This window comes from Neovison vison, chromosome 7 (assembly GCF_020171115.1).
Source record: "Neovison vison isolate M4711 chromosome 7, ASM_NN_V1, whole genome shotgun sequence".
In the NCBI taxonomy this organism is placed as follows: Eukaryota; Metazoa; Chordata; class Mammalia; order Carnivora; family Mustelidae; genus Neogale; species Neogale vison.
This window is the reverse complement of record NC_058097.1, coordinates 196,198,760-196,219,111: the sequence shown is the minus strand read 5'-3', so window position 1 is coordinate 196,219,111 and position 20,352 is coordinate 196,198,760. Positions and strand designations below refer to the sequence as shown.

At 38.8% G+C, this 20,352-nt stretch overlaps 1 protein-coding gene across 3 annotated transcripts; it reads right to left on the bottom strand.

Annotated features, from left to right (window-relative positions):
- Positions 1-4,486: 4,486 nt before the first annotated feature.
- LOC122914526 (membrane-spanning 4-domains subfamily A member 4A-like) lies at positions 4,487-10,657 on the bottom strand. 3 transcript variants are annotated; one of them, XM_044261142.1, is made up of 7 exons: positions 10,392-10,657; positions 7,225-7,360; positions 6,694-6,828; positions 6,426-6,482; positions 5,952-6,122; positions 5,084-5,185; positions 4,487-4,711 (listed from the first exon to the last, which is right to left on the bottom strand). In XM_044261142.1, the coding sequence occupies exons 1-7, from the start codon at positions 10,460-10,462 to the stop codon at positions 4,628-4,630; spliced, it is 756 nt and encodes a 251-aa protein (XP_044117077.1). In that variant the 5' UTR covers positions 10,463-10,657; the 3' UTR covers positions 4,487-4,627. The 3 variants fall into 3 exon arrangements, with proteins under 3 accessions (XP_044117077.1, XP_044117078.1, XP_044117080.1); XM_044261143.1 differs by having other exon boundaries at positions 5,952-6,068; XM_044261145.1 differs by lacking the exon at positions 6,426-6,482.
- Between the last annotated feature and the right edge of the window lie 9,695 nt (positions 10,658-20,352).

Here is a 20,352-nt window from a genome sequence, read left to right as displayed (position 1 = left end):
GTATTGGTACAAAAACAGACACATAGATCAATGGAATAGAATAGAAAGCCCAGAAATAGACCCTCAACTCTATGGTCAACTAATCTTTGACAAAGCAGGAAATAATGTCCAATGGAAAAAAGACAGTCTCTTCAACAAATGGTGGTAGGAAAATTGGACAGCCACATGCAGAAAAATGAAACTGGGCCATTTCCTTACACCACACATGAAAATAGGCTCAAAATGGATGAAGGACCTCAATGTGAGAAAGGAATCCATCAAAATCCTTGAAAAGAACAAAGGCAGCAACATCTTCGACCTCAGCCACAGCAGCTTCTTCCTAGAAACATCGCCAAAGGCAAGGGAAGCAAGGTCAAAAATGAACTATTGGGACTTCATCAAGATCAAAAGCTTTTGCACAGCAAAGGAAACACTTAACAAAACCAAAAGACAACTGACAGAATGGGAGAAGATATTTGCAAACGACATATCAGATAAAGGACTAGTGTCCAAAATCTATAAAGAGCTTAGCAAACTCAACACCCAAAGAACAAATAATCCAATCAAGAAATGGGCAGAAGACATGAACAGACATTTCTGCAAAGAAGACATCCAGATGGCCAACAGACACATGAAAAAGTGCTCCATATCACTCGGCATCAGGGAAATACAAATCAAAACCACAATGAGATATCACCTCACACCAGTCAGAATCGCTAAAATTAACAAGTCAGGAAATGACAGATGCTGGCGAGGATGCGGAGAAAGGAGAACCCTCCTACACTGTTGGTAGGAATGCAAGCTGGTGCAACCACTCTGGAAAACAGCATGGAGGTTCCTCAAAATGTTGAAAATAGAACTGCCCTATGACCCAGCAATTGCACTACTGGGTATTTACCCTAAAGATACAAACGTAGTGATCCTAAGGGGCACGTGCACCCGAATGTTTATAGCAGCAATGTCCACAATAGCCAAACTATGGAAAGAAGCTAGATGTCCATCAACAGATGAATGGATAAAGAAGATGTGGTATATATACACAATGGAATACTATGCAGCCATCAAAAGAAATGAAATCTTGCCATTTGCGACAACATGGATGGAACTAGAGCATATCATGCTTAGTGAAATAAGTCAAGCAGAGAAAGACGACTATCATATGATCTCCCTGATATGAGGAAGTGGTGATGCAACATGGGGGCTTAAGTGGGTAGGAGAAGAATAAATGAAACAAGATGGGATTGGGAGGGAGACAAACCATAAGTGACTCTTAATCTCACAAAACAAACTGAGGGTTGCTGGGGGAAGGGGGGTTGGGAGAAGGGGGGTGGGGTTATGGACATTGGGGAGGGTATGTGCTTTGGTGAGTGCTGTGAAGTGTGTAAACCTGGCGATTCACAGACCTGTACCCCTGGGGATAAAAATATATTGTATGTTTATAAAAAATAAAAAAATAAAAAAGAAATGGGCAGAAGACATGAACAGACATTTCTGCAAAGAAGACATCCAGATGGCCAACAGACACATGAAAAAGTGCTCCATATCACTCAGCATCAGGGAAATACAAATCAAAACCAAAATGAGATACCACCTCACACCAGTCCACCTTACACCCGTTAGAATGGCCAAAATTAGCAAGACAGGAAACAACATGTGTTGGAGAGGATGTGGAGAAAGGGGAACCCTCTTACACTGTTGGTGGGAATGCAAGTTGGTGTAGCCTCTTTGGAGAACAGTGTGGAGATTCCTCAAGAAAATAAAAATAGAACTTCCCTATGACCCTGCCATTGCACTACTGGGTATTTACCCCAAAGATACAGATGGAGTGAAAAGAAGGGCCATCTGTACCCCAATGTTTATAGCAGCAATGGCCACAGTCACCAAACTGTGGAAAGAACCAAGATGCCTTTCAACGGATGAATGGATAAGGAAGATGTGGTCCATATACACTATGGAGTATTATGCCTCCATCAGAAAGGATGAATACCCAACTTTTGTAGCAACATGGACGGGACTGGAAGAGATTATGCTGAGTGAAATAAGTCAAGCAGAGAGAGAGTCAATTATTATATGGTTTCACTTATTTGTGGAGCATAACAAATAGCATGGAGGACATGGGGAGTTAGAGAGGAGAAGGGAGTTGAGGGAAATTGGAAGGGGAGGTGAACCATGAGAGACTATGGACTCTGAAAAACAATCTGAGCGTTTTGAAGGGGTGGGGAGTGGGAGGTCAGGGTACCAGGTGGTGGGTATTATAGAGGGCACGGATTGCATGGAGCCCTGGGTGTGGTGCAAAAATAATGAATACTCTTATGCTGAAAATAAAAAATAAATTAAAAAAAAAGAATGGCTAAAATTAACAAGTCAGGAAATGACAGATGCTGGCGAGGATGCAGAGAAAGAGGAACCCTCCTACACTATTGGTGGGAATGCAAGCTGGTGCAACCACTCTGGAAAACAGAATGGAGATTCCTCAAAAAGTTGCAAATAGAGCTACCCTATGACCCAGCAATTGCACTACTGGGTATTTACCCTAAAGATACAAAAGTAGTGATCCGAAGGGGCACGTGCACCTGAATGTTTATAGCAGCAATGTTCACAATAGCCAAACTATGGAAAGAACGTAGATGTCCATCAAAGATGAATGGTAAAGAAGATGTGGTATATAATACAATGGAATACAATGCAGCCATCAAAAGAAACGAAATTTTGCCATTTGCAATGACCTGGATAGAACTATAGGGTATTATGCTGAGCGAAATAAGTCAATCAAAGAAAGACAATTTTATCATATGATCTCCCTGATATGAGGAATTTGAGAGGCAACTTGGGGTGTTTGGAGGGTAGGGAAGGAAAAAAATGGAACAAGATGGGATCAGGAGGGAGACAAACCATAAGAGATTCTCAATCTCACAAAACAAACTGAGGGTTGCCAAGGGGAAGGGGGAGTAGGGAGAGCATGGTTGGGTTATGGGCATTGGGGAAGGTATGTGCTATGGTGAGTGCTGTGAAGTGTGTAAACCCAGAGATTCACAGACCTGTACACCTGGGGCTAGTAATATATTAAATGTTAATAAAAATTTAAAAATTATAAATAAAAAATGAAAAAATAAATCTAAAGCCGTTATAAAATTAATAGTATTAAAATTATTACAATGTGATACAACTACATCAAAATTGTTAAAATGAAAATCACATTTGTCGAGGTGAAAACATGCAATGACTGGACTTCAGGCACTGCTAGAAGGCATATATGTGTTATATGCATTTTGGATATGACCTAGAAATTACACTGCTATGTCTACACACAATGGAATTTTACATATGCCTGTACTAAAGTATATAGATACATTTTTCATGCATAGTACTATTCATCCCAAAGAGAAGCATCCCAAATATTCACCAATACTTAAATAGATAATAGATTGTTCTATAAATCTTACAATACACTATCTTGCAGCAGTAGACATAAAGATATTTTGTCACTGGCAATAGCATGAATGAAGTTCACAAACATGTTAGAAGAAAGGAGCCATATCCTGGATATATACTCAGTTACACGTATTGCAAGATTCCATTTTATAACATTCAAAGACAGATAAAACCCATATGAGTGGTAAAAGTCAAGATTGCACTTACCCTGGGGAATCTTAGTGAAAGAAAGGGGCATTCACAGTCTTCCGAAACTTTGGTAATGTTTACTCATTGATACTAGTGCTGGTTACATGAGGATGTTTACTTTCTATCCATCCAAACATTGGGGACGCCAAGCTAGCTCAATTGGTAGAGCATACGACTCTTGATCTCTGGGTTGTAAGTTTGAGGCCTATGTTAGGTGTAGAGATTATTTAAAGATAAAAATTTTTTAAAAATTAAAAAAAAAATTTTTTTTTTTAAATTGACCAGCTGTGACAATGATCTATACTCTTTTCTGTATGTGTGGTATAGTTCCGTTAGAAGTACTCATATACACTATGGAGTATTATGCCTCCATCAGAAAGGACGAATACCCAACTTTTATAGCAACATGGATGGGACTGGAAGAGATTATGCTGAGTGAAATAAGTCAAGCAGAGAGAGTCAATTATCATATGGTTTCCACTTATTTATGGAGCATAACAAATAGCATGGAGGACAAGGGGAGATGGAGAGGAGAAGGGAGTTGGGGGAAATTGGAAGGGGAGGTGAATCATGAGAGACTATGGACTCTGAAAAGCAATCTGAGGGGTTTGAAGTGGAGGGGGGCGGTGGGAGGTCAGGGTACCAGGTGGTGGGTGTTAGAGAGGGCACGGATTGCATGGAGCACTGGGTGTGGTGAAAAAATAATGAATACTGTCATGCTGAAAATAAATAAATTTAATTTTAAAAAATAATAATAAAAAAATAAAAAGCCCCTAAAAAAATAAAAAAAAAAAAAAGTTATCATTAGAAATGATACTTGCCTCCCTGCCATATGGTTGATTATGGGATGATGTGGGAGGATGGGATCCAAAAACCACAATCAGCATAATAGAGGGAAAAATGTATTTTATTTGGTTTTGTAATAACTATGTTCCCATGCACAAATGTGACTGCTTTCGGGCGGGCAGGTTATTATTGACCTAGTGATACTCAATGAATAATTTTTCTAAAAGCAGGAACTATCCTGTTAAAACTCCAGGTCCTCATAAATATGTTCATAAGGGGCCATTACCGAGGGCACCTTGTCATTGTTTGGCTGAATAACCACCACCTGTGGAGATAGAAAAATATATAGTGTTATTCACACACTCTTCCAGCTAGAGGGATTCAATTCATCCTGGGGACCCCTAATTCTTTTCTGTATCCTGGGACCTGAGAGTTCAATATCTCTTTTTCAGGACCTTATACCCCCCCCAGATAAAAATCAATACCCAGCAAGATCTATGAGGCTCCCAGAAACATAGTTCTATCTCTGTGTTCTGTTGTCCCTTCCAATTTCAGGAAGAAGTCACATACATAACAATCTTTCCTGCACTCTGCTTCTTTATCCTTCTCATTGGTTCAGAAAGAAGAGACACAATGAGAGAAACAGGAACACACAATGAGAGAAACGTGAGCACGCCCTCAGGTCCTGAACGCTTACCTGTGTGACAAAGCAGGTCACCTTGCACCCAAACACAGAGAGAGAGATAGCGATGCTGACTTCCAGCAGGGAGAGGACTAGTAGCCCAATCTCAAGTGCCCTCTAAAAAGAAGTCGTTTCCACGAAGGGAGAGAAGAGGAAAAAGAAAAGGAATATGATTAAGACATGAATACTTCCCTTGGCCCTAGATTCTCTGATTCCAATCTGACTCATTCTCCATTAAAGAAAAAGGTACGGTCTGTCCCATAACAAACCAAAAGAAGAAAAATTGAAAAGAAAATCCTAAAATGGCTGAGAGGAGTCTGCTCTAGACCTTCATAAACGCAGGGCAAATTTAGATTAAATCAGATGTGTTTCCTTAGTTTTCTTGGCTTAGAAATTCTCCCTGTTGCCCACTTCAAGTTATTTTCCTTATAATAACTCCCTGTGTGAATTTCTACTTTTTTCTCATCTAAAGAGCAGAGAACCTCCAAGACTATGAAAGTGATATCATTGTTCTTTCCTTACACCACATCCACCCCCGAGACTCTGAGCATCTTGGCTTGGAGACCCTGACTCTCCCTGCCCCACCCGCATATAACACAGAACTTCCTGAGCCAGCTCCGAACTCAAGCCTGGAGGCTTTAAAGAAAGATCCTCATGCTCAATCTTCTAACATCACTGTGTTCAGTGAAGAATGCAAGAAAAAAATCCTTGTAAGTCCCAGCCAAAAAGGGGCTGAAAGTTCTCCCCATGAGATCAAAGTCCCAGATCTTACTACTTGTGGCGATAAGCCAGGATCAACTGAGAGACAATCATCTCAGACTAATGTATATTTAAATAATAGAAAGATAACTTCAGAAAATAAAATCAGCTCAGAAACACTTACAAGAATAAGACAACTTTTTTCCAATTCATGTACCATAGTCAGTCCTACTGTTGACAAGATTATCCCTACTCCCCCAACCACAGCACTGAGTATGTTCACTCCCAGGCTGCCTTTGATCTGGAAGAGAATAATCAGTGTCGCCTGCGTCCTTCTGTTCCACGCTCTTCCTCCCTTTGGGAAACACAAAAATATTCACTTATTTTGAAGGGGTTGAAGACATATTCTCAAATAATTTTCCTAAGTCGTAGAAGGATGGGCTGAAGCATTGGATTCTGTATTCACAAATCAATCCTAGGTATGGAGTATCAGACAATAGGGCTGAAAAAGTAAGTCAAACCTTAGTTTCCTCATGCAAGAATTTGCCATGACCCCCGTAGAGCCCAGATCATTCAGAGAATTGGAAATTATTTCCTTTGTCTTGAGATAGAGCACTTCTGATTCTGCTTGTTGCTTCGGGCCTAGGGAAATACTTACCAGGTTTAATGTCATGTTTCTTCTAGCAGCAATAGACACAGCTCCAGACACAAAGAACTAAAAATGGAAGAATCTACTCAACCTGGTGAGCGTGCACTTGTACTTCCCCCAAACCAGAGTTCAACAGAACCCACAAGCATTTAGGTCACATGTTTTGCTCTAAGATGTAAAATCCCAGATCAAGTCATTGGTTTTTGAAAGAGAAGGCTGGAAGAAATATTCCCAGAATTCTACCACTGAGGAAGTTGAGATATTCCAACATACTCACAAATAAGGATCCCCATATAAGATATCCTGAGCTCATGGCTGGGGAATAACACCAATGGGAAGAGTCAGAAGAACGAAAATGCAGACCTATAGCAAATAGGCACACTTTCATCAAACCAATCAGGATCTGAGCCACCTGGGAAGTGAAAAAAAAGATGCTCAGAGTAGGAAGCACACAGGTTTCTAAGAAGATGGTTTTGTGGTCTTTACACAGAGCTATTTCCCATCCCCTGGTTTTGAAAAGGCTCCAAGGATGAAACCCCTAGGAGTCCATGGCCTTTTCTCAAGTTCAAGATTGTTTAGAAAGGTTTTATGATAACTTAATTTTCCCTTCTCACTAGATAAATGCATTTTCCTTTCAGATTATAGGACCTCTGATTTTTGAAAAATCTATTTCCTGCCACAGTGAGGTTTACAGAGGTCAGTTTATGACAGAGTTAATCATACCTCAGGAACCACAAAGGACAACTGTTCTCCTCTCTGGAAACGGCTATCTTCCCAAATACTATGTTTGGAGGTCAAGCTCACTTACCCCCAATACTTGGGGCTCCCCCTTCAGGAAGGTCTTCAGATTGTCTGTGTGGTCTAGTTGGATGATATTTTTCTGTGGGGGATTCGGGCCAAACCATGCAGTTGCTCCTTCTGGTGTATTAACACAATCTTTAGTGCTGTGAATGTAAATATTTTACAGAGAACAGATTCATTCTTCAACCCCTTTCTTGTAGACATGAAAAATGTCCTTTGGAAGAATGGCATCATGAGGCAGTTTAGCATGATGGTAAATGAAATTGCCTGAGTTATAATTCCAGTCACACACTGTGTAAACATGGGTATATCTTTGTTACCATTTCCATGCCTTAGTTTTTAAAATTATAAAAACTGTAGTGGGAGGGTGTGGGTGGCTTAGTCTGTTGAGTATCCCACTCCTGGTTCCAGCTCAAATCATGATCTCAGGGTCAGGAGAAGGAGCTCTATGTCTGACTCCATGCTTAGTGCAGAATCTGCTTGAGATTCTCTCCCTCTCCCCCTCTCCCCATTCTCTCTATCTTTCTGTAAAATAAATTAAAAATTCTTTTAATAAATAGCAAAATTACAAAAGGGGGTGCTTGTGGTACTCACCTCCTGTTGCTTGTCATATGCCTGCATGATTTCAATAGCTTTGTACATATAAAACTTGGAACTAAGTGCTTGGTATAATCGAAATATTAATAGATAATACATCATTATTATTTTTATTGTATTATTAAAATTTAATATGGCAAATATGCATGAAGAATGCATGAAGAATTTACATCTTTTAGGGAAAAAGTGGTGGAAAAACAACAAATCATTCTAGTGAGTCCTGTAAGAGCCATGTGTTATGGCTCTGGTTCACAGAGTATTATCCATTCATTCATTCAGTCAGTCAACAAATATTGATTAAATGTCTACTATGTGCTAGTAGAAAAACAACAAATCATTCTAGTGAGTCCTGTAAGAGCCATGTGTTATGGCTCTGGTTCACAAGAGTATTATCCATTCATTCATTCATTCAGTCAACAAATATTGATTAAATGTCTACTATGTGCTAGGCTCTGTTATAAGTTTTGTTGCTAGGAATATAGCAATGAACAAAACATGCACAATTCCTGTCAACTGGAAGCCTATAATACAGTAAAGGAAAATAAATTTTTAATTTATATCATGAATTCATAAGTGCATGAGAGGAGAAACTACATAAAATGAGAACCTTCGGTTTCCTTGCAAGAGAACTTAGTTTTCAAGGGATTCTATCACTTCTTCAATGTCAGTCAGCATTTATGTGTTTGGACCAAATGAGAATTCAATTTCTCTAGCAAATTTGCCTCTGTTAATGTTGCCCTACACCATAAGCATAGTGATGATTTATTAAAAGCTCTGATGTGCCAGGCCAACTCAAAATGGTTTTCAGAGATCTCTTTAATTGTTGTATACCACCCTTGCATATAGATTTGTTGCATCGACAGCTTTTCTTCTTTACCCTTCCCTGCATTCACACCAGTGCCACATGACACACTGCTGCCCCTGTTAAAAGATGGAATATATTTCCTTTCCTCCTCAATTTTGATTTCAGTCTTGTGACTCACTTTGGCCAATGGGATATAAGAAAATGTTTTAAAAGCATAGACTCTTGAACTCATGTCATGGCTGAGAAAATATAGCTGGACCACCTTGGTTGAGGATAAAAGATACCAGAAATGAGAAAAGCTGTAGCATTCATCCCAGCTGAAGTCATCCCTAACCAGATAGCAATTATTGACCCTCATACGTGTGAATGATTCCAGGGAATTTCAGAAGGGCCATACACACCCATGTGCAGACTTGTCAGCCTATGCATGTTTATTGCTTTAAGCCATTACCTTTCAGGGGGTTGTTATGCACCATTACTGTGGCAAAAAATCACTGACACACACTTGTTCATTCTGCCTGATATGTCTTGCCTGATATGCTTTGGTTGTAATGTGACCTATAATAAGTCTGGTTTGTCTATATTTCCTAGTTTCTGTCTCATTCTTTATTCCTTTTTCTTTAAAGATTTTTTATTTTTTGTTTATTTGACACAGAGAGAGAGATCACAAGTAAGCACAGAGGCAAGCAGAGAGGAGGAAGCTGGCTCCTTGCTGAATAGAGAGTGCAATGCAAGGCTCGATCCCAGGACCCTGAGATCATGACCTGAGCCAAAGGCAGAAGCTTAACCCACTGAGCCACCCAGATGCCCCTCGTTCTTTATTCCTAAGGGGAAAACAGGTGGTCATTCTTGCATATTTACCCACACAGAGATAATTACAAATGGACTCAAATAATAACATCACTACTTCTGTCTGGGAAAAACAACACTGACAGAACTATGACAACCATCTGCTCGTGATCAGGATCCAGGTTTAAGCAAAACATCCTGAAGATAAAACCTAAACTTGTGACCTTAGGTTACATTGGGTCTCAGATAATTCTGTGTGTGTTTGAGACACATAGATATGGGACAATGTCAAAAAATGTTTGTATATAATTTTATATGTCTCAAGAAAGAGTAATATTTCTTTTCCTTTCTTTTTTTTTTTTTTTTTTTAAGTACACTCCAACCCCGGCATGGATTGCCACAGGGCTTGAACTCACTACCTTGAAATCAAGACCTGATCTTAGATCAAGAGTCAGATACTTAACTGAGTGAGTCCCCCAGGCACCCTGAAAGAGTAATATTTCTATCATAAGACAGGAAACAAATAAGGGACCAGAAAATTTTCCTTACATGATCAAGTTCCATAGTTTCCCTCTCATATCAGGTCAAGAATGAAACCAAGGTGTGTTGAGCTGCTTTCTGTGTTTGAATATACACAACAGGGCCATTTCCAAGAAAAGAGTTCTGTATCGGATATCTTTAGCCAGCCACTTCTTCCCTCTCCTTTCCTTCAATTTCTTTGGTTCACATTCCATATATTCTGGAAGTTAGTTAATGTCTTCCCATTGAAATAAATGTTGAAGGGGGCACAATTCCACAACTTGAACATTTACTCCCATGCAGATGAGAACCCATCCTTCAAAAGCAGGCTAACTCATCCCAAATTTCATTCTCACCTCAGCCTTTACTAGACACATTTGATCCATGTTCCTACACATCACCCGCCAATAGCTCAACCCAGAGCTCTTCCTAGAAGCTGAGAATAGAAAAGGAAATCTTCCTACCTTTGCATCCCTTTAGAACTGCACCAAATGGGAGGTGAGAGCTCCTTCTCACCATCATTCCTTAAAACCATGTCCACCGAAGAGTCTGACCTGATCTGAAGAGTAGTGGGACAATCACTTTCAGCTATGTGTAGTCACCATGACTTCCTGTGGGTCATCCTATCCTGCCTACCACAGGGCAGCTGCAAGTGAAACTTCAATGAGTAAACTACCACTCGCATGAGATAGGGAAGCCAAGGACCCAATAACAGAAACTTGCTTTTAGATCTTGGTTGCACTTCCAGGCTGTACTCATAAGTACGGTATTTAAGTCTTTTCATATCAAAACCTCAGTCACATGAGGACAAGTCATTCTCACTTTTATCCCAAAGACCAAACAGCAGCTAAGAATAAATTTGAATTTCTACAAGTTAACATTTTGTTAACAAACATCATGACAAAAATCACTAACCACTACAACTGGGTATACTGAAAAAAGTTAGTGGGGTGGTGGTGTGGCTCAGGAGGTTAGCATCTTCCTCTTGATCTCAGCCCAGGTATTGATCTCAAGGTCATGAGTTCAAGCCCTGCATTGGGCTCCACTCTGGGCATGGAGCCTACAAAAAAAAAAAAAAAAAAGATATTAACCAATGATTTTGCTAGCCCTTTTCTCTTGGTTACATTGGAGAGCTCTTCAACCAATACCTTTATTGATTATGATTATAATTTTGTTTGGAATGTAACTACTTAATTTTTTATAGCAGAGAACCAGTTGCTTCAGAAGATCTACAGAGAGAGAAATCAGATCCAAACATATGTTTTTTCTTTGTTTGTTTGTTTTACTGAACCCACTTACTGCAAAATATTAAATAAAACATTAAATAAAAACAGAATTTTGGGGGGCACCTGGGTGGCTCAGTGGGTTAAAGCCTCTGCCTTCGGCTCAGGTCATGATCCAGGGTCCTGGGATCGAGCCCTGCATCGGGCTCTCTGCTCAGCGGGGAGCCTGCTACCCACCGCCATCTCTACCTGCCTCTGCCTACTTGTGATCTCTCTCTCTGTCAAATAAATAAACAAAATCTTAAAAAAAAAACAGAATTTTTCCCACATTGATTTTCAATGCTCTGCTCTTTACCTTTTTCACTGGTTTTGGAAGTCTGTGAAAGGGAGAGCATTTTGTTAAGATATGGGCAGACAAAAGGAGAGTTATCCTTAATCAAGTTCACTAATATATTATGATTGTGCTTTAAAAATATATCATGTTTATTTTACCTTCTTCAAAGAGTATTTTCCACCCACTGTCATAATGTGTGGCTTTTATTCATTCAGTTCCATTATCTTACCATACTCAGCTATGTAAATACAAACATTTTCTTTCTTGCATCTTGGTGAAATGTACAGTTCCTGCAATATTTTTTAGAAGAAACCCAACTCAGAACAGTCTGGTGCACATTTCTTTGTATACTGGGAAATAATTTGCAAGGTGTATGTCCTAAATTGTGCACACCTCCTACTATAGGATATTGTTAAATTATTCTCAAAAGTCATATTTCAAATTATCTTACCCTAAGAAATAGGTGACACATGTTGTTAGTATTGCATCATATCCTGTCCAGGTCTTTATTTTATAAGATACTAAAAACCAGTAGTATACAAGAGATCAGTTTGTACCCATTTAATGGGCTTAAAATGGTTGTAAGCATTTTTTCACGTTTATTGCTATTTCTATCAGGTCTTATAGGAATTGAATGTTGGTGTCTTCTATTCTTTGGTTGGTGGTTTGAATTTGTTATACTGATTTTAAAATCTTCTTTAAGTAATTCTGTGCTGCGTTAATCTTTTTGGACCACTCTATATAACAGTATACCACACACTGAGTTGCTTATGCACAACAGAAATTTATTTCTCCAGTTTGGGAGCCTTGGAAATCTAAGATCAGGGTGTAGGCAGATTTGGGGTCTGGCAGGGGCCCACTTCCTGGTTTATAGACCTGGCACAAGGAGGTAAGGTGGCCCTCAGATGGCTCAAGGAGGTAAGGTGGCCCTCTGGGGTCTCTTTTATAAAAGGCATTCACTTTATTCATGAGGATTCTGCCCTCATGATCTAATCACCTTCTACTGACAGACCACATACCCAAATACCATCACATTGCAGATTAGGTTTTCAATCTATGAATTTGGAGGGGACATAAACATTTAATCTACAGCATTCAATTAATCTTGTCAGTCAAATCTGAACATACTATGCACTTATACTGTAATTGAAGCACTAAGTAAGTACATGGTAGATTGTGGGAGCCATGTTTCTTGCTGTTGAAATGAAAGATCATAGACAAGCAAGGGGAGAAGTCTAGAATGATCCATATGACAACCTATTAGAGATGGAGAAATCAGTATGAGCTCATATTTCAGTTAACATAGATACAGGTGTTTGCAAGGGTCAACATGCACACGTATTTCCTTGCTCTTTCCATTGAGAGAAACTTAAAAAAAAAAAAAAAGTAACAACAGGCACACTTAAGTCGCAGATTTTTGCTTCAAATATTGTTCTCCAATAAAAGAAACCAAACCTTGGGTAAACGGCAGATTTTAGATCTTGGGTAAGAAATACACAAGATAAGTCTGAAGTATATTTTCATGCCAAAAAAAAAAAAAATGAAAGCCAGTGGTATTTTACTTAGTTTTTGTTTTGAATATGAGGAGACCATTGAGGAGATTACATATAGATAGATAGGTATAGATAGATAAATTATAGATTACATATACAATTATATATGACTACTGTATTTGTATAATTATATTTTATTTAAATATTATATATTATATCTATATAAAATTATTGACAGAGTGTTTATTTCCTTTTGAGCTCATAAAATTTGATTATAAATGTTTGTTCTGTAAAATTGGCAATGAACACAGGGGAAAGAGATATATTCTCCACTTTTATTAACTCTGAGAATATCCATCCATACTTTGGTTTTACTCTAGGATATAATTAAGAAAGATCTAAAACAAAGACATAAAAAAGAGGCAGAGAAGAAATACACTATTCTCAATATCTACCCATTTCAATGGGAAAAAACAAACTTCTAGAATAAGTGGCATCTCAGCCAGGAAAACAGGAATGAAAAGGGAAAGACAGAGTGGAATAAAGTTATCAGAGTCTACTTCTAGACAACAGAGTTGAGTAATTGTCTACTATACTAGAAGTCTGGACACATCGCAGCTGTTTATTATCAGCGAGCACCATGGCCTAAAACAAAGATAAGGGAAAACCCACATGAGGTCCTGCTAAAGATTTTTTGACCCAGATACTCAGATTGTGACAAACACAGAAAAGTTTCAAAACTCAAGGAGGCTTCCTAGGTATGACACCCGCAGCATTGGAAAGGACCCTGTTTAGACACAGCCCATTGCCAAGTCTTTATTCTCTGGCTGCCTCCAAACAAAGAGAATCTTTAAGCTAAAGAAATGTCATTTTCTAACTCAGATTTTTAGGCAGATGTTTTAAGTAAAAAACTTAAGAATTCCTTTTGTATCTCACCCAGATTTTGGTTTATATTGGGGACCACGAGCTCTCATTTTCTGGACTGACTTCTCCTCTATTCCACTTTAAAATTTCATGTAATCAAAACTTGCAAATGAAATATCTTCTCTTTTCTCTTAACATAGATCATATCCAATTACATAAGTGTAAGTAGCATTTAGGCGCACGTGGCTTCTACTGTTTTATCTCCAACTCTAGACACCAACTTCGGGATGCAGACTCTACACTGAAATGCTTACTCATCATTTTACACTCATATCTGAAACCCTAAATGCCCAGTGAGAAACTCAATTCCAAAAGTAGTCATTAACCATATTTAAAATGTATGATTCAGAGGCATTTAATCCATTCACAGTGTTGTCCAGCCATTACCTCTGCCTGTTCCAGAAACTCTTCATCACCTTTAATGGAAACCCTGTGTCCATTGCTCCCCCCCGCTGTCCCTGGAAACCACTAATATACTTTCTGCATGTAAAGGTGTGTCTATTTTAGAAGTTTCCTATAAATGGAATCACATAATATGTGACCTTAAGAACTACAAATATTCAAACAAATACTTGTATATGCATGTTCATAACAGTACTATTCACAATAGCCAACACGTGGAAAAACCCAACCGTGGTGCACCTTTCTCTTTCTCAAATTTAAATAAATAAATAGATAGATAGATAAATAACTACGTATTTTTTTTAAAAAAACGGCATTTAGTACCTTAAAAAGAACCATGCAGATGGAAAATAAAGGTCATCAGCTTGGAGGTAATATTTGCAAGGTCTATAAATTGCACAAGGTTATGTTTAAAAAAATTTTTAAATAATTTAAAAATTGCACAAGGTTAGCATATGCTGCAGACTGAATGTTCGTATGCACTCAAAGAAAGTTAAATGTCTCAGCCTCTTGCCCTTTAAGTTGACAGTTCTGGGAGGTGTTTTACACACTTCTTGAAGGTACTTGGGTAATCGAATCTCAATTACCCAAAATGGTGAATTTAAACATCTTGTTGTGGCTTTCCTTCTTTCCCGTCTATTCTCAAGTCCTTCTCACAGCTTTCTAAGCTGACCACCCAATAACCATCTGCGCTCAAATCTTTATCTCACATGCTGCTTTTAGGGGAAGTGAGGAGACCAGCTCTACAAAGCAGACCTTCTTTATCAGATTTTGGAAGTGACTGTCTACACAATCAGATAATCATAAAGATTCCAGATTAGTGGAAATTATGACCATGATCTCTAACACGCTAGAATGTCACTACTGAGACTCCAGCCAGCAGTGGGTGGGAATGAGGCCTATGTAGAAGAGAAAGTTTTGAGTTAAGCAGTTTTAACTCTTTGACCAATATGGGAAGACAACAACAATAAGGATTGTCATCTTGGCTGTAACCATATTAGAAACCTTAAAGAAAATGGATAAAATTCTTAGATTAGTTAAATATCAACCTGATGTACACCATGGAGGTCACAAGGCTTCCCGTAAAACACTTATAAACACATATATTCTGCAGACTATGTTGAAAATCAAGAACAAATTTTAAAGTTTGAAGGTAGTACAAATGCAGAGGACACTAGATATGCATTTTAATAAGTCTTTTATTGTATTTTTAGAGACCTTAGTAAAAAAACAATGGGATGGTGAGACTTGGGATGGAGATATGGTCATGAAAATGCCCACAAAACTTGAATTCCCCAAATTTCCTATATTCTGTAAACCGGCAGAAGCTTTCTTATCTCCCAGAGAAAAATCTCTCTCTTGCTTTTGCTGATGAGCTTGGAGAAGTGCAAGCATGATCCACTTTAAAAAGTGCAAATTGGACTGAAAATTAAAACAACTGTTCTTTGAAAGATGTTGATGTAAAATAAAAAGAAAACACTAGGAGTAAATAGTTTCAAATCATATTTCCAATAAAGGACTTGATTAAAGACTATACAAAGACCTCACAACTCAAAAATTAGAAAACAGGCAATTCAGTTTAAAAAGAGGCAAAATATTTGAATAAACACTTGACCAAATAAACAAGTAATGACATGAAAAGAGCTCAAAATACAATTTAAAATCACAATGAGTCTACTTCGCATCTATTAGCGTGGTAAAATGAAAAAGACTGACCATACCAAGTGGGGGCATCAAGGTGGTGAAACCACGTCTTTCATATACTACTGGGAGGAATGTAAAATGGTACAATCGATTTGGAAGCTACTTGGCAATCTCTTAAACATAAAGCATGTTTCATAGGACTGACCCTTTCCCTTCTAGGTACTTAACCTAAGAGAAATTAAAGCTTGTGTCCATATAAAGTCTTGAACATGAAGTTCATAGTAGCTTAATTTGTCAAAGACCAAACCTGGATACAGTGCATATGCCCATCAGTAGGCAAATTGATAAACACATTATAGTAAATCCATACATTGTGATACTATTTGATACATGCAAAAACATGGATGACCTTCAATATAAGTTTTCTAAGTGAAAGACGCCCAACAAAAAGAGCACATAGTTGTCAAAAGAGATTAGCATCTTAATCTGAAAGGAAGAGAGGCAAGAAAGATAACGTTGTTTTGCAGAAAGTTTCCTCTTTCTGGAATAATCTACTAAGTCACCTTTTCCCACACAGGAAACAGAATTATCTTCAACACCATCACCGGGAACATTTAGAACCAATGTGTAACAAAACCACAAGGAAAGATTTTACAGTTAGTGAATGAATCTACTCTCCAAGAGGCAAAGTTTGTGCCACACATTAGGCATAGTACTATAGATCCACAAACACAGTTGAACATTTCAAGAAAGACTATCTTGAACCTATAGCCTACAGTTGCCACTTCCATACACGCCAAAACCGTCAAAGTTTCAAAGTTAGTAACAGAAGGACCTCAGTGGCAATAGACATCTGCTTCCATCCTGGCATCCTGTTCCATCCTAAACTTCCCTGCTCCTGGTAAAAAAGAATATAAATTCATCCATAGAGGAAATGCAATATACATAGAGGTCAACACCAAGCACTTAGTAAAATTATCTTCAATATGCATGTTGGATTTTTTAATGGAAACCGGGGTGAGGGGATCCTTCTCATTCCATATCCCACTTTGTGTGAAAGGGGCTAGAAGACTGGGACCAATACTTTCCAGATCCCTTAGCTAATGTTCTAGAAGCAATTTATACTCTGCCAATGATATGTGCTAGAAGACCTAGTGGAGGAAAGAGACATATAAATAAGTCATATACGCTTTTCTACATTGGCAGGGAGAGACATAGACACATGGTTCAGCAAGCATGAGGGTGAACGGCAACATTACTTTTCCCACTGGTCACTTGCCTCAGTGTTTGAGGGGAGTTGTGTGGCCTCCAGTGAGGGTTTCTGCAACTTTCTATCATGAGCTGCAGCAATCACGTCTTGATTTACTGAAAACAGCTGTGACTGATAGGCAATGGCAGTGCTTCCTGAATCTGGTTCCCCCACAGGGTCCAAAAATTATTTTTTAATTTTTAATCATAGTACAAAAAATATAACATAAAATTTACTACTTTAACCATTTGTAAGTATAGTTTTGGCACAGTTACATATATTCACATGGATGTGCAACAGCACTTAGAACTATTTCTTGTTGCAAAACTGAAATCTTATTCCCACTGACCAACTCTTCATTTCCTACCCCTAGCCCCTAGCAGCCAACATTCTACTTTCTGTTTCTACGAATTCAACTTCTTTAGAACCTCGTTAGTGTGGAATCATACAGCATTTGTCCTTGGTTTATGTTACTTAACATAATGCCCCAAGGTCCATCCATGTTGTACATTTGACAGGATTTCCTTTTTTTTAAGGCTTAATAATTTTCCATTATATAGATATGATATATATATAATATTTTATTTATATATATATCATATTTTGTTTATTCATTTGTCTATTGATGAACATTTGGATTGTTTCCTCCTCTTAGCTCTTGTGAATAATGCTGCAACAAGTATGGGCTTGCAAATATTTCTTCCAAATCCTGCTTTCAGTGTATACCTAGGAGTGGAATTGCTGGTTCAAACGGTAGTTCTACTTTTTTTTTTTTTTTCTTAGTAATGTCCATACTGTTTTCCATAGTGGCTGCACCAGTTTACATTCCCACCAACAATGTAAAAGGGTGACCTTTGTTCCACATTATTACCAACACTTACTATTTATTTTGGGTTTTTTTTTTTTTTTTTGGAAGTGACTATCCTTTTTTTTTTTTTATGATCTGTATTTTTTTTTCAATTTATTTATTTTCAGAAAAACATTATTCATTATTTTTTCACCACACCCAGTGCTCCATGCAAGCCGTGCCCTCTATAATACCCACCACCTGGTACCCCAACCTCCCACCCCCCGCCACTTCAAACCCCTCAGATTGCTTTTCAGAGTCCATAGTCTCTCATGGTTCACCTCCCCTACTATCCTTTTTTTTAATGTAAATTCAATTATCCAACATATAGTACATCATTAGTTTTTGATATAATGTTCAATGATTCATTAGTTGCACATAACACCCAGTGCTTGTCACATCACATGCCCTCCTTAATGCCCATCACCCAGGTTCCCCATCTCCTCTCCCACCTCCCCTCTAGCAACCCTTAGTTTTTTTCCTGGAGTCAAGAGTCTCTCATGGTTTGTCTCTGATCATAATCTACTATAGGTTTTTGCTTTGAGGTGAACAATGAAGTTTACCTAAAACATCTATAGGTAAAACGGGTCATTTAAAGCTGACAGCAACTTAACTTCAATAACAAACAAAAGCTCCATCCACTTTCTCCCCTTTATATTTTTGATGCCACCATTTCCCACCTTTAGATGGTTTATTTGTTAACAAATTATCGTGGCTATAGTTATTTTTAATATCATTTTCCTTAATCTTTATGCTATTGTTAGCTGTTAACATACTATTCTGCTACAAAATCAAGAGATTCCAAAACTGATGGCATAATGACCCTTATCAACATGTGTTGTATACTTTCATGTCCTTAACTACTTCTTATTCCAGCCTGGATGTCTGCTTTCAACAACTCTTGCCAGGCAGACCCAGTGGTGATGAACTCCCTCAGCTTTTGTTTCTCTGGAAAATAATCTGTATTTCAACTTCATATCTGCATGTCTGAAAGATGACTTTGCCACATACAGTATTCTTGGTAGGCAAGTTTTTTCTTCCACTTCAGGGGACCAGTTCAAGCAGTGTCTCCTACTTCTCCGCCATCTTGCCCACCACCTTCTTCTTTCAAAACTTTGAATATGTCATTCCACTCTCTCTTGATCCGTAGGGTTTCTGCTGAGGAATCTGTTATTAGCCTAACCGTGGTTTCTTTGTGTTTTTTTTTTTTTTAGTTTTTAGGTTTTTTTTTTAATTTTTTCAATTTATTTATTTTCAGCATGACAGTATTCATTATTTTTTCACCACACCCAGTGCTCCATGCAATCCGTGCCCTCTATAATACCCACCACCTGGTACCCCGACCTCCCACACCCCCGCCACTTCCAACCCCTCAGATTGTTTTTCAGAGTCCATAGTCTCTCATGATTCACCTCCCCTTCCAATTTACCCCGACTCCCTTCTCCTCTCTAACACCCCTTGTCCTCCATGATATTTGTTATGCTACGGTGGTTTCTTTGTAGTGCAGGCTTCCTGCTGGAGTCCTAAGAGCAATCAGCAGGAACTGAAAAAGGGCGTGAAGGGGACTTCACGCCCTTTGGTACTCTTTTCTGTCTCTTTCTTGATCTCCTCCATACTCAGGGTGGTACAGGAAAGAAACAGTTTTCTCCAGCAGTGACCCGCACAGCTGTGGTAGCTGGGAACTCACTCATTGCTCTGGCTTCTCCAAGAGACAGAGAAAGAAGGCCACCAACTACTTCAGCCCCATGCTCTGTCTCCTCAAGGAAGGGGCATCACTGGAAGCTCCTCTTTACCTCGCCACTGTATTAAAACTTGGCATTTATCTTGGTTTGGTTTTGCACAGAGTGCTAGTATCTCTCCTCAGTGAGGCTGGACTTCTATTGAGGGTCTCTTGCCTGTGAATGCCCAGATGAGCCCTCTCTTGGTTTTCCCCTACTGAGGCCAAGGGACATTGTAGTCAGTTAGCAAGCAGCCCCTACCCAGATCTGTCTGCCTGACACCAGATGCACAGGTCAGCAAGACTCCTCCTGGGTCCCTCGGTGTATGGTCTGAACCCCACAGGTCCTGCAAACATACTTGTGCTCAGGGACAAATGCAGGATTATTTGCTTAAAAGGGAGAAATGGGGGGGGATCAGGGCACCTGGGTAGCTCAGTGGGTTAAGCCTCCAACTCTTGATCTCAGCTCAGGTCTTGATCTCACGATTGTGAGTTTGGGCCTCACCCTGGGTTCCATGCTGGGCATGGAGCTTACATACATGCATATATACATATACACATAAATGGGACAAAGAGGGGTGATGCCTTATGC